The 27,082-nt window shown below is 46.5% G+C and overlaps 1 protein-coding gene across 1 annotated transcript in view; it reads right to left on the reverse strand.

Moving 5' to 3' along the window:
• Nucleotides 1-346: 346 nt before the first annotated feature.
• The window catches only part of LOC140391391 (T-cell surface protein tactile-like), a 187,579-nt gene continuing 160,843 nt past the window's right edge, over nucleotides 347-27,082 (reverse strand). The window contains exons 10-13 of the mRNA XM_072475939.1: nucleotides 19,194-19,250; nucleotides 12,414-12,794; nucleotides 4,757-4,868; nucleotides 347-763 (exon numbers count right to left, since the gene is read on the reverse strand). Of these exons, the coding sequence (XP_072332040.1) occupies nucleotides 679-763; nucleotides 4,757-4,868; nucleotides 12,414-12,794; nucleotides 19,194-19,250 (635 nt within the window). The 3' untranslated portion in view covers nucleotides 347-678. The remainder of the gene's footprint in view (nucleotides 764-4,756; nucleotides 4,869-12,413; nucleotides 12,795-19,193; nucleotides 19,251-27,082) is intronic.

Consider the following 27,082-nt stretch of genomic DNA (forward strand, 5'->3'; position numbering starts at 1 on the left):
ATGGTGGAGTGGACTCGATGGGCCGAATGGCCTTACTTCCGCTCCTATGGTCTTATGGTTCCTCTGACTGAGTGGGCACCCGAAACTAAGTATAGGCTTTTAGTAATAGTGATAGTTTAGGTTGTAGAGTTTTATGCATGAGTAGATTTGACTGTGTGTAAATAAATGAGCATTGCTTTTGAACTTACTAACTGGTGTATCAAGTCTTTGATCAGTATTTGGTTTTGAACCTTGTGGCGGTGTCAAAAGATACCTGGCGACTCTTGAGCAAACGTAATTAAACAGAGCCAAATTAAGAGACAGAAACACAATTAGCAACAATATGTAATACTGTGACTCATAAACATTGATATCAGGAATATTTCTGGTATGTTTGAAGAAACAAACACACAATATCAGTTCATTTATCTTTTAATACTTTCCTCGTACACGACCTAAATGCTTATTATGACTAATATTCTTCATTGAATTTAGAAAAAATTACACAAAATGTTAACATGTACAAATATTTTGTGAAAAAATGTACAGATGTTTTAGAATACATATACCTACACTGAATGACATATGCTTGCTGTTTGAAAAGCATTAAGAAAGATTTGGAAATTGCACAAAAATGACAGCATGAAATTGCACAATGCTGTGAATATATTCATACTGAATGCACCAATACCATCTTTGTTAGTTGACTTCAGCCTGCGGCGATAACTGAATAGCTGTATACTGTATTGGTGGAGGAGGGGGTTTGAATGATGGTGGTCCATACCTGTTGGGAAAAAGAATCATAAACCCAATTATTCATGAACTAATTTATTTTTGCTGCAAATACCTTTAATCTGATTTTCGGATTTTCTCCTGATCCTCATAGGGGTTTTTTTCTTCTTCTGTTCCGAGGCATATTGGAATGCCAAGACACGGCAAGTACAAGGTTGTCAGTTTTACTGTGTTATACACTATTTTATGCAATAGTGTTCTCCCTTTTCAGTCAGATGGTCATGAATTCAACTCTGTCATTTTGGAGAATTGAGCACATTATCTAGACTAACATTTCAGTAAAGGTAGTCAAAAAACTGCAGGAACATGCCCATGTTGACAGTTATCTCTAAAGCAACATCACCAGAAACATGCTGATCCTGATTTTACACTCTGCGGTGAAGAAACAGAGTTTGCCATTCACGTTGCTGTCAACAGCTGATCAATTTTTCTGTCAGTCGAGATTTCCACTAATTTAGTGTCTCTTCCATTGTAATGCCCTCTGCATGGGAATCTGTGGTGTGTTGGAGTAGGGCAAGTAACAGTGAGACTCTTATCCTCACTGCAACACACAGGATTAAATCTGAATGATGCTGAACTGTAAGAGCGTCATGGAATCCTTTATGTCCATCTATACTTACAGGGATGCAGATTATCATATCACCTGAACTAAACTGCCGTTCTCGCTCAGCACTCCACTGGAGTGTGAACCGAGACCATGAATTTAAGTCCTAGAGTGGGGTTTGAACTCACAGCTCTGACTGACAGTGCTATCAACTGAGCCATGTTGGATTAGTGCAACTCTTTAAAATGTTTGACTGGATTTATATTTTTATTGTGTTTGTCAGAGAATTTCCCAATAACGTTTTGAATAACTAGGACTAAGCTTCTAAAAATCTATGCTTTTAGGAACTATCACTGTTTTATATTTTAAGTTAGAGTTACCCACATGGTTCAACAAGCACTCTGGCCTACATTAGTCCCTCAGGATTGAAACAGACTATCTGGCCATTTAACTTTGTGCAGATTGGTTGCCACATTTCCCTACTGTATAGCAGTGACAATATTTCACAAGTAATGCCAGGATGGTGCCAGGACAGTGCCAGCTTGATGCCAGGAGGTGCACTTGGGTGAAGATCATTTCCTGGTATGCTGGCCAGCGCCAGTGCATTATGGTGGTCTTTAAAAATGGTGCCAGGATCAACAAGTCGCTGATTTAACAGCGGCATGAGCCAATCAGAGGCCACCTAACAGTGATACTTCACGGGAAAATCCACCTTTGCCATCAGCAGCCTCAACACCACTTTTCTGCACACTTGTCTTCGATCCACTCCTCTTTCTGTCAAACTAAACTAAATCATATTATATTCAGTGCCACCAAGAGGTGCTTTCACTGTGATGTAATTAATTAATCCTGTCTTATTACACATTACCAAATCTAGTCTATCCTGCTCTGTGGTTGGTGCTGAAATGTGCTGCCACAAGTGATTTCTTACCTTTACTATTTCTCAACTCGACCCAAACTGATCCCCATCTTGATTTCTGGAACTAAGGTCATCTCTCTCTATTGTACCAATGTCATCCCTAATTAACAGTGCAACCCCTCCACCTTTTCCGAGCTTCCAAAATGTCATGCAAACTTGAATATTCGGCTCCCGGTCTTTTTCACCCTGCAGCCATGTCTCTGTAATGGCTATTCGATCATCGAACCACAGAATCACAAAACATACAGTACAGAAGAGGCTGCACAAACACATGAAAAACACCTGATTAGCTAATCCCATTTCCCAGCACTTGGTCCATAGACTTGAATGCTATGATGTGCCAAATGCTCATCTAGGTACTTTTTAAAGGATGTGATGCAACCCGCCTTTACCACCCTCCGGGGCAGTGTCCTATGCTTTTAGGAACTATCAAGTTTACCTCTTGGTAAAAAAGATTTTCCTCAATTCCCTCCCTAAATCTCCTGCCCCTCACTTTGAATTTATGTCCCCTCGAGACAGACCCTTCAACTGAGGGGGACAGCTGCTCCCTATCCACACTGTCTATGCCTCTCATAATCTTGTGCACCTTAATCAGGTCACCTCTCAGTCTTCTCTGCTCCAACAAAAACAAACCAATCCAATCTCTATTCATAACTCAAATCCCAGGCAACATCCTAGTGAATTTCCTCTGCACCCCATCCAGTGCAATCACATCTCACACCGCGGGGCTGGTTTAGCACATGGCTAAAGAGCTGGCTTTTAAAGCAGACCAAGGCAGGCCAGCAGCGCGGTTCAATTCCCGTACCAGCCTCCCTGAACAGGCGTCGGAATGTGGGAACGAGGGGCTTTCATAGTAACTTCATTTGAAGCCTACTTGTGACAATAATCGATTTTCATTTTCATCTTTCCTATATTATGGCAACCAGAACTGCACACAGTACTCCAGCTGTGGCTTCACCAAAGTTTTATACAACTCCAACATGACCTCCTTAGTTTAGTAATCAATGCCTCGATTGATAAAGGCAAGTGTCTCATATGCCTTCAGAGATCTTTGAACAAACATGCCATGACACCTTTGTTCCTCGGAACCTCCCAGTGTCATGCCATTCATTGAATACTTCCTTGTCAAATTACTCCTTCCAAAATGTATCACCTCACGTTTTTCAGGGTTAAATTTCATCTGCCATTTGTCTGCCCATTTGACCATCCAGTCTATATCTTCCTGTAACTCAGATACTCAACCTCACTGTTAACCATCCGGCCAATAGTTGTGCCATCTGAAAACTTACTGATCCTACCCCCCACGTAGTCATTTATGTTGTTTATATAAATGATGAATAATAGGGGACCCAGCATAATTCCTGTGGTATGCTTTCTAGACATTTATTTCCAATCATTTTGGCAGCCATCTGTCTTACAGTTTTTCAGACATTACAGTGCAAAAGGAGGCCATTCAGCCCATCGAGTCTGCACCGACCCTTGGAAAGAGCACCCACACCTCTGCCATTACCCTCTGTCTCCTACAACTAAGCCAATTTTGAAGCCACCTGAATCCCATGTGTGGTGCCCTTTTTTTGTAAGTCTCCCATGTGGGACCTTGTCAAAGGCTTTGCTGAAATCCATATAAACTTTGCACTACCCTCATCTACACACCTGGTGACATGCTCAAAATATTGAATCAAATTTGTTGGGCATGACCTTTCTCTGACAAAGCCATGCTGAATATCTCTGATCAAACCTAGTCTCTCCAAGTGGAGATAGATTCTCCTTCAGACTTTTCTCCAATAGCTTCCCTACCACTGACGTGAGACTCACTGGTCTGGTAGTTCCTTGCTTTACCTCTATCTTTCGTAGATAGTGGGACCACATTCGCCATACATATTTATTTCTCTTCATATTGTTAATGAATCTGTTTTGTTATGAATGCTACATGCATTCAGATACAGAGCCTTTCGTTCAGTCTTCTTACTTCTTTTGTAACCTCTAGCCTTATCTGCTGATGCACTCTTGGTGCACACTCTACATTTCTGCCACGTTCTGATTATCACATCCCTTGTTTGCATCTTGCTCTCCTGCTTTGTCTTCTCTATTTGATTTATCACATCTTCACAAACTTGATTCCTCACACCTACAATTTAGAATTAAAGCCCTTTCCACCACCCGAGTTGTATGACTTGCTAGGACACTCTTCCTGACACAGCTCAGGTGCAGACCATTCCCAACTTTACATCTCCCCTTTTTTCCCACGCGGTTTGTCCAATCCTGACGCTTGTCTTCCTCAACCTCTCTACCTCTGGGGATTGAATATACACTGATTACCTATTAAAAGTCTTACACAGCTAAAGGTTTTTTAAAAAAGGATATCAACCTGAAAAGTTAACTATTTCTCACTCCACCTGCTAATTCTTCCCAACTATTTCTGCTTTTATTTTAGATCTACAGCACCTGCAATATATTTCTGTAAATAAAAATGGTCAAAATTTAAAAAGCATTGATATGAAGATTAATAAAACAATACATACTGTTTTTTCCTAACTTGCCAGTATCTGATGAAATAAGATAGTATAGCAGTACAGATCACCAAGATCAGAATTATAGTTACCACCACTGCCACTGACACAGTGTCTTCAGAACCTGCAAACACAATGGCATCTTGATCATTACGATTCCAAACATGGGGATTCATTTTAAATTTGCAATACTGAATAAAGTTCCATGTAGTGTCAGAATAAATTGGAAATTCAAGTGTAATGGACTAATTTAAAACATTCCCATTCCATCCTATATCTAACAGTGGTGAATTTCAATATCCCAAAGAAGTTAAAGCAGGAGATCAAAATCTTGTGGAAGTTCGGGCCAATGCGAAAAGAAAAATAAATGAAGAGTTTGGGGAAAATATGTCATTTGGTGCTCAGGCATGCATTACTTAGAGAGACTCATTTCCACTATCCATATACCCATGGTATGGATTTTATAACTGTGTGCTCCCAGAACACAGCTTCACAAGACAGGAGTGCATTTCAGACATCCAGACCCGAGGATTTCTGCATTTCTAGGAAGAGGCCCACCACAACCTTGTCAGTGTCAATACAGATGAACCGGCAACTGCTCGGTCCAAGATCGCAAGAAACTGCAGTGTGGTGAACTCAGCCCAACACATCACACCTCCTCATTGATTCTGTATGCATCTCCCGCTGCCTCAGGAAGGCAGGATGCATTATCAGAGACCCCTCCCATCCAGGCATTGCCTTCCTCCAGACCCTTCGATCAGACAGAAGGTACAGAAGTCTGAAGACTCGCACATCCAGACATAGGAATAGCTTCTTTCGCACAGCTACAAGACTCCTCAACGACTCCCCCTCAGACTGATCTGTTCCCTGTAAGAACACGATTCACAATGCCCTATGCTGCTCTTGCTCATGTTTGCTTTGTTTGGCCACTTGTTCTGCACTGTAACCAATCATTGTTTGTCGATGTACCATTTGTCAATGTTCTCTGTTGATTATTCTTTTGTCTACTATGTACGTACTGTGCGAGTTCCCTCGGCCGCAGAAAAATACTTTTCACTGTACTTCAGTACGTGTGACAATAAATCAAATCAAATCAAATCAAGGTAACGTTGCCAGAATTATCCATATTATCAAAGCAAAATTTTTTAAAGGTTCATATGATTTCCATCCATCACTGTGTGTATGCTAACCTCAGTGCTCAAATTTCTGACATGCTTCCAATTGCATTTATGGTTATAGCTCAGTGGTGAAGCATTTGGCTGGGGATTGAATCTCTGGTTCAAATGTGGCTGTTTGATTTCTGTGTTTCCTGCACAATGCTCATAACTAATTTCAAAAAAGGTATTCATTGGCTCGAAAGCACTTTGTGTCATGTTCGAGAAAAGTGCTTCCAATCGCAAGGAGCAATACTGCAGCAGAACCAACCCGGAAAAGAATATCATGAGTAAACTTTCAATCAGGTTGAGCTTGTTTGCAATTACCTGCAGGTTAAACCAGGAGGAAAAATCCGATGGGATTGAAAATCTCTATACCTTTGGGATTTAACAAGGAAATTGGATAGTAGGAACACTGGTTTTAATTATTCGGGATTGATGGTAGGGTTAGTTGATTTAATTTCCAATAAATGTTCCTGGGCGGTTATATAAATTAAATAACAGCACATACTCAGTTGTTTAATGATTTAGCTTTGCGTTCTGAGGGGTTCTTCAATCAATCAGACTGAAGAATTCCAAATGCAAAGTCCAAACCAGGAAGTATGAAACAGAAAATACAAATCAGAGTTAGATCGTGTACAGAAAACAAAATCAAGATTAGGGAAGGTTGTTAGGATTAAAGGTGATGTGCTGTCTCCTCTGTGCAGATTAGGTTGATTGGTCATGTTGAATTGCCCCTTAGTGTCCAAAGGTTAGGTGGGTCTACAGGTTTACAGGGATAGATCAAGGGCATTGGGCCCAGGTAGGGTGCTCTTTCGAAGTGTTAGTGAAGATTTGATGGATATAGTTTAAGAATAAGAAGTCGACCTTTTGTGGCAATACCAGGTATTGCGGTACCTGAGAGGTGGATGACCATTGGTTAGACCCAGGAGTCTACCATTGGCTGATGTACGTAGCATCGCCCTGAGAGGCGGAGTATAAGAACCGGTGCTGTCCCAGCAGCCTTCACTTTCTGTATCGAAGCTGCTGGGGAAGAGTTCTAGCAGATTAAAGCCTTCAGTTATGAATCACTTCGTCTTGAGAGTAATTGATTGTGCATCAATTTAATCTGCTACAACTTCAGTTGGAAGGATGGATCTCCGTTTTAGGGGCAGCACGGTAGCATGGTGATTAGCACAATTGCTTCACAGCTCCAGGGTCTCAGGTTCGATTCCCGGCTTGGGTCACTGTCTGTGTGGAGTCTGCACGTTCTTCCCGTGTGTGCGTGGGTTTCCTCCGGGTGCTCCGGTTTCCTCCCACAGTCAAAAGATGTGCAGGTTAGGTGGATTGGCCCTGATAAATTGTCCTTAGTGTTGGGTAGGGTTACTGGGTTATGGGGATAGGGTGGAGGTGTTGACCTTGGGTAGGGTGCTCTTTCCAAGAGCTGGTGCAGACTCGATGGGCTGAATGGCCTCCTTCTGCACTGTAAATTCTATGATCAAACCGGAGTGCTTTCAGCTCAGCCCCCATGCGGACAACTCTGCTGCTATTTTCAAACATTGGCTGGCGTGCTTTAAGGGCTACCTCGACACGGCCACCGACACCCCCATGAAAGGGCAAAAGATGCATCTCCTACGCTCACGGGTCAGCCCTGGGATCTACCCTCTTATCGAGGAGGCGGAGAATTATGCTGCCACGACCGAGCTGCTAGAAGGACATTATATCCACCCTGTGAACCAGGTCTATGCTCGTCGACTAGGAGGCAAGGCCCCGAGGAAACGTTGGAAGACTTCTACCGGGCACTGCTGGTGCTGGGCCGAAACTGTGGCTGCCCGCCAGTTTCGGGGAGCAAGCACACGGAACTTTTCATCAGGGTTGCTTTCGTGGCAGGTATGACATCCCCCGATATCCGCAGAAGGCTCCTAGAAATGGACACTCTGGGACTTACAGAGGCACGGGCCCTGGCAGGGTCCATGGACGTTGCCTATAAAAACGCGCTGTCCTTTGCACCCGATCGCACGGCGGCCCCCTGGGCTGCGTGGCACCCCGTAGCGACAGTCCCTCAGACCTTTCCCCTGACCCACAAGCCTGCGTGGCGAGACTGCCCGCTAACGCCGCCGGACACCGCTGTTTCTTCTGCGGGCAGGCGAATCATCCCCGCCCGCGCTGCCCGGCCCGCACCACCACCTGCAAAGGGTGCGGCAAGAAGGGTGTGGGGGTCTGCCAGGCCCGCGCCGTGGCCGCGGTCTCCAGCGACTATCGGCAACCCCCCTTTCAGGCCCCGACCGCCCAGCGCTCACCGCCACCCCCTTATCCTAAGGGAACGTGCGACCCCCGGGCACGGCCATTTTGCCCCCCAGACACCACGCTGGACGGGTGGGCGCCGCCATTTTGTCCCTCGCTGCCGCCATCTTCTTCATCCACGGACACCATGTGCGACCCATGGGTGACGCCATCTTGGATGGGGCCCCAGGCCCCCAGCACAGTCGACTACATGCTGCCCGACCAGAACTCTCAATTACTTTAGCTGGCCTCGGTGATTCTGGACCAGAGTTGGCCCCGGACGCTTGCAACAGCGATAACGACGATCTCCATCAACGGCCACGAGACGTTGTGCTTGATTGGCTCTGGGAGCACGGAAATCTTTGTTCACCCCAACACGGTAAGGTGCTGTTCTCTTGTCACCCATCCCGTAAATCAAAAGATCTCCCTGACCTCCAGGTCACACTTGGTGGAGATAAAGGGGTTCTGCCTAGCGAACCTCACTGTCCAAGGCAGGGAATTCAACAATTTCCGCCTGTACGTCCTGCCGCACCTCTGCACAGCCACCCTCCTTGGGCTGGATTTCCAGTGCCATTTGCAAAGCCTGACTTTTAAATTCGGCAGCCCTATAACCCCCCTTACTGTCTGCGGCCTCGCGACCCTTAAGGTCGACCCGCCTTCCCTGTTTGCGAACCTCACCCCGGATTGCGAACCCGTCGCCACCAGGAGCAGACGGTACAGTGCCCAGGACCGGACCTTTATCAGGTCGGAGGTCCAAAGGCTGCTGAGGGAAGGGGTCATCGAAGCGAGTAACAGTCCCTGGAGAGCTCAGGTAGTGGTGGTAAAGACCGGGGAGAAACATAGGATGGTCATTGACTACAGTCAGACCATCAACAGGTTTACGCAGCTGGATGCGTACCCTCTCCCCCCTATAGCTGACCTGGTGAACAGGATCGCGCAATACAAGGTTTTCTCCACGGTGGACCTCAAGTCTGCCTACCACCAGCTACCCATCCGTAATGGTGACCACCAGTACACTGCCTTCGAAGCAGATGGGCGGCTCTATCACTTTTTAAGGGTTCCCTTCGGTGTCACGAACGGGGTCTCGGTCTTCCAGCGAGAGATGGACCGAATGGTTGACCGGTACGGCTTACGCGCAACGTTCCCGTATCTGGATAACGTCACCATCTGCGGCCATGACCAGCTGGACCACGACACCAACCTCCGCAAATTTCTCCAGACCGCGGAAATCCTTAACCTGACATACAATAAGGATAAACGCGTGTTTAGCACCAACCGTCTAGCCATTCTAGGCTACGTAGTGCGAAGTGGAGTCTTAGGCCTCGACCCTGAGCGCATGCGCCCCCTCATGGATCTCCCCCTCCCTCACTGCCCCAAGCCCTAAAGCGCTGCCTCGGGTTCTTCAGCTATTACGCACAGTGGGTCCCCAACTACGCAGACAAAGCCCGACCCCTGATCCAGTCCATAACCTTCCCCCTGTTGACGGAGGCCCACCAGACCTTCAGCCGCATCAAAGCAGACATTGCAAAAGCCACGATGCGCGCCATCGACGAGCCCCTCCCCTTCCAGGTCGACGCGCCACGGCCGCCGACACCCCCACGGAAGGGCAAAAGATGCATCTCCTATGCTCACGGGTCAACCCTGGGATCTACCCTCTTATCAAGGAGGCGGAGAATTATGCTGCCGCGATCGAGCTGCTAGAAGGACATTATATCCGCCCTGTGAACTAGGTCTACGCTCGTCACCTGCTGGTGACTCGGAGGAATTACCTGGCCGGCAGGAGATTCACTCTCCTCACGGACCAACGGTCGGTTGCCTTCATGTTCGATAATGCGCAGCGGGGCAAGATTAAGAACGACAAGATCTTGCGGTGGAGGATAGACCTCTCCACCTACAATTACGAGATCTGATCCCTCCACAAGGACCTCTGCCACCCGGGGGTCACTCGTTTTTTTCATTTTATCAAGCCCTACTCCATCGAGGAGGTCAGGACCGTCACCAGGGACTGCCAAATCTGCGCGGAGTGCAAACCGCACTTCTACCGGCCAGAGAGGGCACACCTGATAAAGGCTTCCCGTCCCTTTGAACACCTCAGCATGGATTTCAAAGGCCCCCTCCCCTCCACCGACCGCAACACGTACTTCCTTAATGTGATTGACGAGTACTCCCGGTTCCCATTCGCCATCCCCTGCCCAGACATGGCCACAACCACCGTCATCAAGGCCCTCCAGGGTATCTGTACACTGTTCGGTTTCCATGCATACATTCACAGTGATAGGGGATCCTCCTTTATGAGCGACGAACTGCGTAAATTCCTGCTCAGCAAGGGCATCGCCTCGAGCAGGACGACAAGTTACAACCCCCGGGGAAACGGGCAGGTAGAGAGGGAGAACGGAACGGTCTGGAAGACTGTCCTGCTGGCCCTACGGTCCAGGAATCTCCCAGTCTCCCGCTGGCAGGAAGTCCTCCCGGTGGCCCTCCACTCCATCCGGTCACTGCTCTGTACAACCACAAATCAGACACCTCATGAACGTCTCCTTGTTTTCCCCAGGAAGTCCTCCTCCGGGACCTCGCTCCCGACCTGGCTAGTGACACCCGGACCCATCCTGCTTCGGAAACATTTGAGGGTGCACAAGTCGGACCCATTGGTCGAGATGGTCCACCTGCTGCACGCCAACCCCCAGTACGCCTACGTAGCGTTCCCTGACGGCCGCCAAGACACGGTCTCCCTTCGGGACCTGGCGCCCGCCGGAACCTCATGTGCACCCGAACCAATGCCCCCACCCCCACCCTTCCCACAGCACCTAACTGGAGGGTCAGTACTCCCTCCACTCCTGCCTAGGCCCAAACACACACCGACACCTCCTACAGGCGCTTTCCCCCGCTGTCCACCTTTTGCCCCAACAGCGCCGCCAAGGGGTGACGAAGCTGCCTGGGAGGACGACATCACGTTCCCGGAGTTGCAACCGCCGGGACCCCATCAGAATCACCGCTGAAGCCCAGATGCTCCAGAAGGACGACCAGGCCACCCGATTGACTGATTGCTGCACTATGAACACTTTGTTAATACCGTCGACATCACGGTACCTCCATACCTGGTCATACCATGCGAAAGGCGACTATTAACGTGGCCATCACCCCGCCGGACTCTTTTTAAAAAGGGGGTGAATGTGGTAATACCAGGTATTGCGGTACCTGAGAAGTGGATGACCATTGGTTAGACCCAGGAGTCTACCATTGGCTGATGTATGTAGCTCCGCCCTGAGAGGCGGAGTATAAGAACCGGTGTCGTCCCAGCAGCCTTCACTTTCTGTATCGAAGCTGCTGGGGAAGAGTTCTAGCAAATTAAAGCCTTCAGTTATGAATCACTTCGTCTTGAGAGTAATTGATTGCGCATCACCTTTTAGGATAGAAATGAGGATATTTTTTTTTCTCTAGGATCAATTAACTGTGGAATTCTCTTGCTGCAAAAATAGTGGAGACTGGGCCTTTAAATTTAATCATGGTTGAGTTAGGTAGGTTTTCAATGGACAAGGGATGGAATTTTGCCAGTTTATTGGAAACTGTCATCTCCGGCAGCAAAAGTGGAGAGTAGTTCGCTGGCTCTGCCACTGGGTTTTCCAGCAGGATTTTTAAACACTTTTGTGGGAACGTCTTGACAAATACATGAATAGGATGGGAATAGAGGAACATTGTCCCCGGAAGGGTAGGGGATTTTAGTTCAGTATGATCGGTGCAGGCTTGGAGGGCCGAAGGGCCTGTTCCTGTGCTGTAATTTTCTTTGATGTGGAGCCGTTGGACTGGGGTGAGCACAGTAAGAACTCTTACAACACCAGGTTAAAGTCCAACAGGTTTGTTTTGAATCACTAGCTTTCGGAGCTCTGCTCATTCCTCAGGTATTTTCACACGGCAGGGGGTGGTTGCCATCTTTTTCGTTCATCATAATGGCTGTCTGTGGGAGAGTCTTTAACTGCTCTGCATCTTTATAACACAGCCTAATTCACCTGCTTGACACCTTTCACTCAATTTAAAGTACTGGTAAGTAAAACATCCGTGTGTTGGGTGAAAAATTGCGAGCGAGTACAGCATGTCACATTGAAAACAGAGATGGACTTACAGGATGAGTATATGCAATAACATGATTTGGGGGTCAGAAAAAATGGGCCCCCTTTGTACATCTTACATGGTAAGCAATGTTAAAGTCACACAACGCCAAATGATATCTTCATCTCAACCCATGAGGTAATATTTACCTTTGTCAGTAAAATCATTGTCAATGGCACTTGTCTGGTCGAAATAATTCATTTTTGTATTGTTGATTGGATTTTTGCTATTTTCTATGGAATATTCAGTGCTATTGTTTAATCCCAAGCTAATTGATGAGTGAATAGTGGGATATTGTCTCTCACTGGTGGATAATTCAATGGTGACTGATGATGCAGGACTGCTAGATGATGCAATGCTGATAGATGGTCCAAAGGCAGTGGATATTTCAGATGGTTGAATGGTGGTGGACAATTCAGCTTCAGTGAATAGTTCAGTGCTGGTAGAGTCTCCTGAGATAGTGGGTAAACCAGTGGCAATTGATAGCTGAATGCTCGTCTTTAAATCAGTGTTGGTATAGAATTCAGTGCCTAAAGGAGATTAATTCAGCATTAATTATTGATCTTTATGGTAATAGATATACATAATGAGAAGCGCACTACAAAATAAATATGGAATTATACAACATATTTGAATAATAAAAGAAATTAGGGCAGCACGGTGTGGTAACACCATTGGAACTTTTGGCAAGGAGGACCTTTGGCCACTGCAATAGTGCATCGATTCAAACACTGGTAAATTGCGAACATTGAAAATTGAAATCAGTTTAAAGAACAAGAAAGAAATTTGAGTAACATTAAAGGAAAGAATAAATAAAGTTTGAGATCACGTAAAAAACGCAAATGGCATCATTCCAAGTTCTCCACCCACTCTCCGCCCCCTTAGGTTCTGTACAAAATTTTACCATTTCAGTAAGCAGGTTATCTGTAAAAAAAAGTATATATACGTCTCTAGGAATAGCTAATGCCTTTAAAATCAATCAGTGGAAATTGAATTAAATGGAATAAAACAGATAAAGTTTTATGATGAAGTGGAATGGAGGATCTTGTTCAGTATTTTAATTAAGCGATTGTGAAACTGCTGTCTCTTTGATAATCTGTAGCCATGAGAGAGGGCTAACAGTTGACTCTGATATTTGTGAGCTGTGAGACTGTGTTGGTCTGTGAATGTTCATATATCTGAAATGAAATGAAATGAAAATGAAATGAAAATCGCTTATTGTCTCTGCTAAGATTTATCTTCTGAGAAGGAACCTTGAGTTTATAATTTGGAACTTTAGAATAGAAACCATAAGGATTTTTACCGAACTAATTTTGGTAAAAGGCTTCCTTTGTGAGTGTGGTGATATTTGTTTGTCGTCTGATATTGTGATTTGAAAATCATAGTTTGAGTGTAATTGACAAATGTTTCTTTTCAAAGGTTATCATTGACATTTCCAGGGTACTTTTGATACACAAGGAATTTTAATCAGGGTACAAAATCACGTATGTAAGAATAAGAAAATATTAGTTTTATGGTGTTCATTGGAAGTTGGGATAGTTGAAATACATATGACAGTTGAAATACATATGACCAATCCGGTGTTGGATTCGTCCCGGGTTACAACTTCCCTGACATAACGCAGATGTATTAATTCTGAGATTGCAGAATTAAGTGTAAAGGACAGATGGGTAAATAAAATATGTCCATGATCATGTTTCTTGTTTAAACAAAAGAAGGGTGATGACAAAATGACATCTGGTAAATAACTCTTACTCCACCCCTTTTCAAACCAGCAGAGAATTGACCCATGCTTGTTCATGCCTGGATTTGGTATGTCTCTCTTGTGGGGACCATGAATTGGATTCAATTTGAATTGGTTTTTGGAGCAGGCGAGGAGCTGGATTAGGGGGTTGCCCCTGTCCACACTCTGCGCTCTGGCTTTGTAACTCTGATGAAGTAATTTTTAAAAAAAGCTGACGATGTATTTTTAATTGGAACTCACAAATCTTAAATTTTGAATTGTCAGATATATTCAGATTAATTAATCCACTTTCCCCAAGCAGAATGGATCTTTTGTGTTTTACTTTACAAGTAACTCAAGTGGAACACAATTTGCAGTAGCTTCGAGAATTTGAGATGATAATAGATATGAAAAGGTTGTAAAATATGAGAACTACTAACCCCTGAATAACAGACATGTTCGGCCCACACAGGAAAAGCTTTATACGAACAACACTGAACACCTGGTGATGACCAGGACACTTTTCCACTTTTCCTTTAAATTTTTAGATTAAACACTCAAAAAGGCTTGACCGCCAGCAGCAGCTGTGGGGACTCGTGGTGGCCCTTGAGATCTCAGAACAACTACAAGCACTTCAAAGCTCAAGAACATCATTGATTTCACAACGTACACAGGATGAATGTTGATATATGAACTATGTGCTTTATATAATTTTACTGGCGGGATATGCATCCCAGCAGCCAGTGACTGGAACAATGATCGAACTTATTTTAAACCGTGGCTGCAGGTACATTCAGGGAAAGACAGCAGATGTGTATACAAATTGTGTCTGTACTTCTCGTGGGTTCAGGTATTGTATATAATATGAAATAAATATGTATAGTGTTTTAAGTAAGGTTGTTATGAAGCAGGCTGCCAATGACATGGGTGCCACTAGACTTTGAGGGCATGACAACCTACACAGGGTTAGAAGAGGCATAATCAATGATGCAGTGACATGACTTAACGCATAAACTTCTATGGTAAAGTCACTAGACATACAAAGGTTAAATGCAAAGGTGGAACAACTTACAGGAATAAGGAAGAGAATATTAGAGAAAGCAGAGAAAGGTCAAGCCAGCTTGGGAGAAGAGGGCCTGGATATACAATTGAATAGGACAACAGTGTTAGGTACACACACTAACACATTCAACAATAATTAATAAACTCATTGACCAAGAAACGGAGAAAGCCGGAAGGCTCTGACAGGGGCAGCTAAGCCACAACCTTGATCTGATCTAAAGGGGGGAGGTACCTGATTGAATAGACAGCCCGCAACTGGCTCAGCTAGCCAAATGACAAGGGACGCTGGACAACCATAATCTGAAGGGACTAACCAGAGTATACTCAGCGATCCTCAACTGCAAAATGGACGCGATAACGGGAGTAGAGATGGTCCTGATGATCTCTTTCACCACACCGGGCACAGGGCCATACCCTCACAACAGTGTAGGGGCAGCACGGTAGCCTTGTGGATAGCACAATTGCTTCACAGCTCCAGGGTCCCAGGTTCGATTCCGGCTTGGGTCACTGTCTGTGCGGAGTCTGCACATCCTCCCCGTGTGTGCGTGGGTTTCCTCCGGGTGCTCCGGTTTCCTCCCACAGTCCAAAGATGTGCAGGTTAGGTGGATTGGCCATGATAAATTGCCCTTAGTGTCCAAAATTGCCCTTAGTGTTGGGTGGGGTTACTGGGTTATGGGGATAGGGTGGCGGTGTTGACCTTGGGTAGGGTGCTCTTTCCAAGAGCCGGTGCAGACTCGATGGGCCGAATGGCCTCCTTCTGCACTGTAAAAAAATTCTATGATAACCAACTGGAGGACATTGGAATCGTATGGGCTAACACCTCCCTCTGGTACTATCTCACTAAGACCTCTGCTATACGCAGGAATAATATATGGGATCTCCCTCACGGGGTGTAAAGAGAAAGGGGACATTACTGTGTGCCCCCACCTAGTGGGACAGGGAGAGTTGGACGAATGTGGGTTAATCAGAACTCATGGTTGTGTCTTAGAGATTACACCTGCCCTCATGCATTTTAAGTTTACGGGGAAAAGGAAATACTGCGTTTCCGCCACCGTAACCTCCTATCGCTATAACCTTTGTCCCCCTTAGGCCCACCACTATAGGCCTAGCAAGGATCATTTCAGATAGGATTTTAAAGAGCCAGAGATGGTCCCACAACTTGCAGAAACTCTGAGGGAACGAAGACTCAAGATCGGTCAATCAGTTAAGCTTTACCACCAGATAACGAAAAATCCATGCTTTGACAAAAAAAGCACACAGAGGAACTACTTCAGAGTGAACGTTGGTGGCAGAGAGTGTGGGGCTGTTAGATGAGCTTACTTGAAAACTGCTATGAATAACATAATTTAATGACAGACAGCAGAGTTAGTCAGGGAGGCAGGAATGATTGATATCATGACATTAAATGTGACATGCATGGGTTCGTTTGAGGGGTGATCGTTGAATCACATCATGCATGGTGTACGCATGGAACATGGGAGGTTACATGCCCGAAAGGCCGTATTAAACCGCACCCTGCAGCCCTCATATTGAATCATTGTGGTCATCTGGGATTCAGTAAACTTCTTCCAGGACCAAAAGGAGGAATTGTTGGGTGACATTTTCTGATACTGGACTGTGGTATAAATTATAGGTGGCTCTGTAACTACATTTTTGCTCCTATATTACTTTTGAATAGTTCTGCTGAGACAAAAGGTACTCATTGGCTTAGATGCCTGTTTAGAAGAGGCAATTTGTAGGAATAGATAGTGTATACACAATGATTGTTAATATCAGAAAGGACACAAAATGGCTGTTAGCTATTATAGCAATACTAAAGACACAAAATGGCTGAACAAGCCACATTCCTGAACAATAAGTTACAAACTGTGTAAACTACCTCATGAGAACCAGGCGTGGGTATGTACAGGGAGTATTTTAACAGCCGCTGATAACAGCTTCACAGAACAAGGAATGCAATGTATCCTTAATAGTTCAAGGTCCCCAGCTGGATTCAGGACATATCCTTATGTTAGTCTTGAGTGACTTTTGCATGAAGTTAGGGGCGGGTAAGACAACACCCACTTTAACCATATACGTGATGACTGGGATGCAAAATAAATTGATTGACTACATGTAATGAATTGTGACACGAATATAGTTGATTGTATGTAAATGAGAATACAACTAATTCTGCCCCTATATCTTAACCCAATGCGAACGTTAGCTCAAGTGAGACGGAGTATTGCGAGACTGCGTAGTCTCCAATCTTTCTCCCAGATCTGAAATAATAAACTGCTTCTTTACTTACTCAAACAGGCCTACGTATGAATATTTTCACCTCTAACAAATACCAACAGACTGAGCATTGTCCACTCTGAATTAAATTATTATTGAATTTGTTGCTAAGTCCATGGGACATTTCAATCTTGAAGATCCTTTGCACGACCTATAAATAATCTTTAGACGTCATGGACAAACTATAGAGCACATAACAGATGATTAAAGTGTGGCATATTTTAATTTTTTGAATTTGTAATCAGTTCTCCTTACTCAGACTGGGGAATGGAGAGGGAAGCAGCAGTCTTTAAGCATTTGTTTTTCACCCCAACTACTGAAATGTTCTGTCAAGTGTAGCCAACTGCAAAGTGCTGAAACTCTCTGGGCAGAATATTATGACCTTTTTTCTCAGGCGGGAAAAGTGGAGGCCAGCCCCCCAGCTGCCTTGTCAGCTTTCCCCACTAAACACGTTGGTAAAAACGGAAGGTGCTGGACGCACAACGTCACGCTGGCGGAGTGGGTTCTGAATGAGCCAGCCCCGCCAGCAACCTCGGCCCCTGACAAATTGGGATGCCATTTTTAAAAGGTGGCCCAATCTGGAAAACATAAAAATTTTAAAAAAGAATCCTCATAAATCAGAACACCCCCATAGGTGGGCACCTCATCCCCACCCTAGGAAACCCACCACCAAGAACGTCCCCAATAGAAGCCCTCTGGCACTGTCCTTTCATAATGGCAACCCCACTGCATCATTGGCAACAGGCAGGGACAATGACAATGGGAAATTCTGTTGCTATGAAAGCTGTTTTGGGACTCCAGTTGGGTTGTCCGCCCCCACTGGTATCCAGCCCGCCAAAAATTGTGGGGGTTGGGGTGCGATGTGGTGGAAAATCTCCCCTCCATTTCTTGAACTGCTTTGTCTGGTCCTGCCAAATACATGGATTCATACCAAGTTTTAGTTTCAGAGGACTGGAACTGAAGCATGATAGATGTGGCACGATGGCACAGTGGTTAGCATTGCTGCCTCAGCGGCAGGGACCCGGGTTCGGTTCCAAACTCTCTTGACTGTGCAGAGTTTGCACATTTTCCACGTCCGTGTGTGTTTCCTCTGGGTGCTCCGGTTTCCTCCCACAGTCCAACGATGTGCAGATTAGGTGGATTGGCCATTCTAAAGGCTGTGTGGTGCTACTAGGATAAGGCAGGGGCTTGGACCTAGAATGGGTGGTCTTTCGAAGGGTTGGTGCAGACTCGATGGGCTGAATGGCCTCCTTCGCTGTAGGGATTCTATGATATATAGAGTCATAGAGGTGCTATAGCACAGAATAGGCCCTTCACCCCATCGCATCTGGCCAGTCAAAAACAACCACCTAATTATTCTAATCCCATTTTCCAGCACTTGGCCCAGAGCCTTATATGCCTTGGCATCGCAGGTACACATCTAAATGTTATGTGGATCTCTACCTCTACCACCCTTTCAGGCAAGTTTCAGACTCCCACCAGCCTCTGGGTGAAAATGCTTTTCCTCACATCCCCTCTATATGTCCTGCCCCTTACCGTAAATCCATGCCCCCTGGTCATTGACCCCTCCACCAAGGAGAAAAGTTTGTTCCTGTCTACTCTACCTATGCCCTTCAAAATGTTATACATCTCAATCATGACCCCCCCTCAATCTTCTCTGCTCCAAGGAGAACAACTCCAGTCTATCCAATCTCTCTTCATAACTAAAACTCTCCAGCCCAGGTAATTTCCTGATAAATCTCTTCTGGACCCTTTCCAGTGCTATCACAGCCTTCCTATAATGTGGATTCCAGAACTGCATACAACATTCTATCTGTGGCCTAACCAAAATTTTAGACAGTTCCAGCATATTGCATATGGTCCTTACCTGTTGAAGTCTTCACAGAATCAGATGTGAATGTCGTCAATCCTGTAGATGCTTGATCTAAGCAAAAGAATAAATCATCAAAGTCAATTATTTAAAGCAGTTTCTATTAAAAGTGTGTGGGTGAATAGGTACCAGAATTTGTGTTCGAATTGAGTGAGGTTTGAGCTTACTTCAGGTAACCTACTTTCTTTCCTGGTGTCAGTTAAAAAATATTGCCTCCACGTGGAAGCCTCATGCTGCCTACGAAACAAAACAGGACTTCATGTTCAAACAAATCTGGGGCAAATGCCCCACGTGAACAGTAAACCATCTGATAGTGACTAGATGGTTCAGGGAATTGCAATATACCTAATGAGGGATAAATGCAAATTACTGCAGATGCTGGAATCTGAAACCAAAAGAGAAAATGCTGGAAAATCTCAGCAGGTCTGACAGCATCTCTAGAGGGAGAAAAGAGCTAACGTTTCGAGTCCAGATGACCGCTTTGACAAAGGGCGAGAAACCAATAATCACCACTTAAAGCCAATCTCCATACAATCAGACAGTCTGGCCTGGACACTGTGCCTGGATGCTGCAGGAAGCAACACCACGGACGCAGTGGGCAACATCCAAACATCCAGGGGGTGAGCGTGTGCACCGTTGAGGGGACCAGTACCCAAGGGTCCAGTCTAGATAATGTTATGTGCGGGTGTCTGGGTTACAGGGTCTGGTGCCCGGTGACCAGGGGCTCCCACAGCCGGGGATGTATGGACAGGTTGTATGGATGTGGGGGGACGGGAGCAATGGGGGAATGGACGGTCCTGGAAGACACCACTGGTTGGCACTCTCTCACTCTCCAATTTGCTACAGATATTTCGCATGCATGTCACGTTGCATGCACCGGGCTGTCAGCGAGTGCCCTACATCATCAGGAAGGGGTTCCATTCCCTGAACCTCCAATTTGTGTGTGACCATCAGATGAAGAGCATGCACAACAGCTACATCCTTGGCCGGCAGATATCCCCGGATGGCCAGTTGGCTCTTGGGAACAAGTGGTACCTGCTGAGGAACTGGCTAATGATGCCAGTACGTACCGGTTCCGATGCAGAGACGAGATACAATAAGGCCCATGCAGCCACCTGGGCTGTCATTGAGCAGTGCATCAGACTCCTTAAAATGCAGTTCCGATGCCTCGACTGCTCTGGTGGTGCACTGCAGTATCCAGAGGGTCGAGCGCTTCGTGGCGCTCTGCTGTCCCTTCCACATCTTTGTGCAGCAGCAGGAAAACGTGGCGGGGGAGGAACATGCGGCCACGTCCGAGGAGGATGAGGACGATGTGGTGCCAGACCAGGAGAGGTGGAGGACGAGCCCGGGGAGGCTCCATAGAACCAGGTGGAGGATGGAGGACAGGTGGCAGCAACGAGGGTCTGGCAAGCCCAAACGGCCTGGAAAGCCTTCATCCTCATCCGTTTCACATAGAACGTGGCTTCACCCATCATCCCACCCCCTCTCCCCCTTCCTACCACCCTGTTCCACCCGACCAGGATGTGTATGATATCAAGCTGGGTGAGGGGAATGTTTCGGTGCTGCTAACGGGTCACTTTTGAATGCAGAGTATGCCGAGAGCTGAGCACTGGTGCTCCTCAATCTAATAATAATAATCTTTATTATTGACGCAAGTAGGCTTACATTAACACTGCAGTGAAGTTACTGTGAAAAGCCCTTAGTCACCACACTCCGGCGCCTGTTCGGGTACATGGAGGGAGAATTCAGAATTCCAAATTACCTAACCAGCAAGCCTTTTGGGACTTGTCGGAGGTCCTGCAACGTTGTCTACCTCATACGCTGCAGGAAAGTATGTCCCGAGGCGTGGTACATTGGCAAAGCCATGCAGCCACTGCAACAACAGATGAACGGACATCGTGCAACAATCACCAGGCAGGGATGTTCCCTTCCAGTCGGGGAACATTTCAGCAGTCAAGGGCATTCAGACTCTGATCTTCGGGTAAGCGTTCTCCAAGGTGGCCTGCAGGACGCATGACAATGCAGAATCGCCGATCAGAGACAGAGACAAATTCTGCACGCATGGGTAAGGCCTCAACCGGGATCTTGGATTCATGTCTCACTACATTTAACTCCCCACCATCTGGCCTGGGCTTGCGAAATCCCACCAACTATCTGGGCTTGAGACAATTCACATCTCTTTAACCTGTGATTATCTCTCTCTAGTCGCACCATTGGACCTTCTCCGTCTGGACCTGTAAAGACTTAATTACCTGCAAAGACTCGCATTCAAGGTATAATCTTGCATCATTGGCTTTGTCTATATATGCTGTGTTTGTGTAACCCACCTCTTCACTCACCTGATGAAGGAGCTACGCTCCGAAAGCTCGCAATTCCAAATAAATCCGATCTACTTTCCTTATATTCCACGCAGGCTTCATCTGTTCCCAGCCTTTTAGCCCTGACAAATGCCTCCTTTTTCTTTTTGACGAGGCCTACAATATCTCTCGTTATCCAAGATTCCCGAAAATTGCCGTATTTATCCTTCTTCCTCACAGGAACATGCCGGTCCTGAATTCCTTTCAACTGCCACTTGAAAGTCTCCCACACGTCAGATGTTGATTTGCCCTCAAACATCCGCCCCCAATCTATGTTCTTCAGTTCCCGCCTAATATTGTTATAATTAGCCTTCCCCCAATTTAGCACATTCATCCTAGGACCACTCTTATCCTTGTCCACCAGTACTTTAAAACTTACTGAATTGTGGTCACTGTTACCGAAATGCTCCCCTACTGAAACATCTACCACCCGGCCGGACTCATTCCCCAATACCAGGTCCAGTACCGCCCCTTCCCTAGTTGGACTGTCTACATATTGTTTTAAGAAGCCCTCCTGGATGCTCCTTACAAACTCCGCGACCTGGTATAAGTTATAGCCAAGTTCCGCACACATGAGTGCGGCCTCAACCGGGACCTGGGATTCATGTCGCATTGCATTCACCCCCCACCATCTGGCCTGTGAAATTCTACCAACTGTCCTGGCTTGATACAATTCACACCTCTTTAACCTGGGGTTACCCCATCTCTGGATCTGTAAGGATTTAATCACCTGCTAATGGTCGCATTCCTAGCATTGTTTGGCATCTTTGAATTTGTCTATATATGTGTTTCTGGAGCAGACCTCTTCATTCACCTGAGGAAGGAGCAGCGCTCCGAAAGCTAGTGACATCAAAACAAACCTGTTGGACTTTAACCTGGTGTTGTAAGACTTCTTACTGTGCCCACCCCAGTCCAACGGCGGCATCTCTATGTCCTGCCGACCTCACTTGGGAGATAGCCCTTCTCTCAAATCCCCAGCCAGCTCCATCGTCGTCTGCTCAGCAGCATTTAGGATCCTGAGGCCCTGATTCACTCGACCATCTCTTCCCTGCCTGACAGGGACATACCTATCAAGGACACGTAGTACCTGTTCCTTGAACAAGTTCCACATTTCACTTGTGTTCTTCCCTGACAGCTTATGTTCCCAACTTATGCACTTCAATTCTTGTCTGACAACATCGTATTTACCCTTCCCCCAATTATAAACCTTGCCCTGTTGCATGCACCTATCCCTCTCCATTACTAAAGTGAAAGTCACAGAATTGTGGTCACTATCTCCAAAATGCTCCCCCACTAACAAATCTATCACTTGCCCTGGTTCATTACCAAGTACCAAATCCAATATGGCCTCCCCTCTGGTCGGACAATCTACATACTGTGTGAGAAAAGCTTCCTGGACACACTGCACAAACACCTCCCCATCCAAACTATTTGATCTAAAGAGTTTCCACTCAATGTTTGGGAAGTTGAAGTCACCCATGACTACTACCCTGTGACTTCTGCACCTTTCCAAAATCTGTTTCCCAATCTGTTCCTCCACATCTCTGCGGCTATTGGGGGGCCTATAGAAAACTCCTAACAAGGTGACTGCTCCTTCCCTATTTCTGACTTCAACCCATACTACCTCAGTAGGCAGATACTCCTCGAACTGCCTTTCTGCAGCTGTTATCCTATCTCTAATTAACAATGCCACCCCCCCACCTCTTTTCCCACCCTCCCTAATCTTATTGAAACATCTATAACCAGGGACCTCCAACAACCATTTCTGCCCCTCTTCTATCCAAGTTTCTGTGATGGCCATCACATCGTAGTCCCAAGTACCGATCCATGCCTTAAGTTCACCCACCTTATTCCTGATGCTTCTTGCATTGAAGTATGCACACTTCAACCCATCTCCGTGCCTGCAAGTACTCTCCTTTGTCAGTGTTCCCTTGCCTCACTACACGCTTTGGCGTCCTGAATATCGGCTACCTTAATTGCTGGACTACAAATCCGGTTCCCATTCCACTGCCAAATTAGCTTAAACCCTCCCGAAGAGTACTAGAAAACCTCCCTCCCAGGATATTGGTGCCCCTCTGGTTCAGATGCAACCTGTCCTGCTTGTACAGGTCCCACCTTCCCCAGAATGCACTCCAATTATCCAAATACCTGAAGCCCTCCCTCCTACACCATCCCTGCAGCCATGTGTTTAACTGCACTCTCTCCCTATTCCTAGCCTCGCTATCACGTGGCACCGGCAACAAACCAGAGATGACAACTCTGTCTGTCCTGGCTTTTAACTTCCAGCCTTACTCCCTAAACTTGTTTATTACCTCCACACCCCTTTTCCTACCTACGTCGTTGGTACCAATGTGCACCACGACTTCTGGCTGCTCCCCCTCCCCCTTAAGGATCCTGAAGACACGATCCGAGACATCCCTGGCCCTGGCATTCGGGAGGCAACATACCTTCGGGGAGTCTTGTATGCGACCACAGAATCTCCTATGTATTCCCCTCACCATTGAATCTCCTACTACTATTGCTTTTCTATTCTCCACCCTTCCCTTCTGAGCCCCAGAGCCAGACTCAGTGCCAGAGCCCTGGCCGCTAGGGCCTTCCCCTGGTAGGTCATCCCCCTCCAACAGCATCCAAAACGATATACTTGTTTTGAAGGGGAACGGCCACGAGGGATCCCTGCACTGTCTGCCTGTTTGTTTTCTTTCCCCTGACTGTAACCCTGCTACTCTTGTCCTGTACCTTGGGTGTGGTTACCTCCCTGTAACTCTTCTCAATCACCCCCTCTGCCTCCCGGATGATCTGAAGTTCATCCAGCTCCAGCTCCATTCCCTAATACGGTCTTTGAGGAGCTGGAGTTGGATGTACTTCCCGCAGGTATAGTCAGCAGGGAACCGGTGGTATCCCTCACCACCCACATCCTACAGGAGGAGCATGCAACTGGCCTAGCCTCCATCCCCTCTTACCTTACAGAATATAGCTGCCCTGTGGACCAACTGGACCTCCGCCCTCCGACTCTGCTCCCAGTCAGTTGCACTCTCTGTAAAACCCCTGGCTCCCTTCTCACTCTTTGCGGAAATGTAGGAAACAAAATCAAAGGAGCACCGTACCCCCTCCTCACCTAACTCCCTCAGTCACCAAGCTCTCACCATAGCACTCAAATGCACCAAATTCAGCACTCAGTGCAAAACCGCCAGGCTGGATGTGTTGAGGGTTCTCACTTGTGTCTTTAGCCCCGACCTTACCCTCTGCTCCTCGCTGGCAAGTTATGTGACCCCGCGAGGTTGGGTGAAAGTGAGATCACTATGGAGGTCTGTGGGCTGTGTTAAGGGGTGCTGTGCGAGACAAGAGGAGACAGACTTACCTGGCTGCATGACGAAGGTCATTCATTTTACAAAATTGCAGGTCCGTCCTCTATTGGAGTGATCTGGCACTAACAATCGTGGCCACAGCCTCCTAGTTACGGTTGGTTACTTAATTAGATTGACGTCTGTCCGACCGAGGATAGAGGGTTTCTCGCCTCTGCTCAACCCCATCGAGCAGTTTGCTGAGGGCTCCCTCTGTAAAAGGTGATGCTGTCTTTTGGGCAGCCTTTCCCACGACTGGACTTCGAACAACTGCTTGGGAGGTGTTTAAAAGGAGCATCCCACTGATTACAGAGGTAAAGTTTTACCAGTGTGAGTGTACCAGAGGCAAGCCGGCATGAGCGTGTTATGTTTCATGTGAAGAAAAATAATCCTCTTAAAGAGGCTGAATACATGGTGAGTTTTCCCACCAGCGCCGATAGCAGGATTCTCCCATTTTCTCATCGGAACCAGTGCTTTGAAAAAGTATGGTAAGATTCCATGTAGTGTTCCAGTCATTGCTGTTTGCTGCACACTGCACAACTTTGTGTTGCCTGAGGGAGAAATTAAGGAGATGAGGAGGTTTTTGAAGGGGATAGATCTCCATCGAATCCATCGAATCCTGTTGCCAATCGGCACCAGAGTCGCCAATAATGTTGCTCTTTTTAACTGGATACTGATATGACAGTTATTAATGATGATATTGCTTTTCAGAGTCACCAGGTATCAAATGATACCACCACAAGGTTTTACTGGATATCGATCAAAGACCAAACAACCAGTTACTTAGTTCAAGTTCAATGATAGCTTATTTACACACAAGAAATACTTCGACATGCAACATAAAACACTACAAGCTAAATTACACCTAACACTACAACAACCTGTGCTTAACCTCAGGCACCCTCAGGCTTTATGCAGAGGAACAAGACCTTTGTACGGATCTTGCATGGCTGGATCTGGAGAAGTGACTTCGTTTCTGCTAGGCTCATCCATCTGGTAGCGATTGTTGGTCTTGAACTTGTCTTCTGGTCATGATGCTACACTTTCGGCGTAGGTCGGGGCCAAGAGAGACCGAGCACCGGGGCCAAGAGAGACCGAACACATGGCAGTGCCTCTCTTTATCCTTCTGGGGTTTTGCGCTCGTTTGGGCGGTCCTTAGCTTTGGGCCCAATAATTTGGCAGGCTTCGATTTTGGCCAATAAAGGGGCGGGTGCTTTGATGACGGGGCATGTCCTGAGCGGTCATTGACCTTGGCTTTTTGGGCTCCCTGAGCAAAGGGTGTGGCGCCGATGAGTTAGTTTCTGTATCTGTTATCTGAGTACAGGTCTTTTGTTCTGAGAAAATGGGCCATTAGAATGCAAAGCATCTAGTTATCTCAGTTGCCAATATACATAAGCTCTGAGCGTCTGAGTCCTGGGTTGACCACATTTCCCATGGTCCTTTGCAGTTGGCCATATTTCCCGGGATCCTTTGTAAGTGGCCATCCCAGATGGCGACAATCCCTGCAGTGCAGAAGGAAGCCATATTCCCCATTGACTCTGCACTGACCCTCTGAAAGAGCACTCTACCTAGGCCCACTTCCCCATCTTATCTCCGTAACCCCACACATTGATCATGGCCAATCCACCTAACCTGCATATCTTTGGACTGTGGGAGGAAAATGGAACACCCAGAGGAAGCCCATATAGACACGGGGAGGGCGTGCAAACTCCATACAGTCACCTGAGGTTGGAATCAAACCCGGGTCCCTGGCCCTGAGGTAGTAGTGCTAACCATTGTGTCACTGTGCCGCCCTAACGAGGGTGAGGATTTAAACAAGTCACATGAAGAGTGACATGGTGGCACAGTGGCTAGTACTGCTACATCACAATGCCAGGGACCCAGGTTCAATTCCGGCCTCGGATGACAGTCGATGGAATTTTCACATTCTCCCCGTGTCTGAGTGTGTTTCCTCCGGGTGCTCCGGTTTCCTCCCACAGTCCAAAGGTGTGCATGTTAGGTGGATTGGCCATGCTAAATTGCCCCTTCGTGTCAAAGAACAAAGAATAAAGAAAGGTGGAGTTGAGTTACAGGCATAGGATGGGGGCCTGACCTTAGGTAGGATGCTCTTTCAGAGGGTTGGTGCAAACATGATGGGCTGAATGGCCTCCTTCTGCACTGTTTGGATTCTATAAGAGGTCATTGCACA

The sequence above is a fragment of the Scyliorhinus torazame genome, chromosome 15 (assembly GCF_047496885.1).
Source record: "Scyliorhinus torazame isolate Kashiwa2021f chromosome 15, sScyTor2.1, whole genome shotgun sequence".
Classification (NCBI taxonomy): Eukaryota; Metazoa; Chordata; class Chondrichthyes; order Carcharhiniformes; family Scyliorhinidae; genus Scyliorhinus; species Scyliorhinus torazame.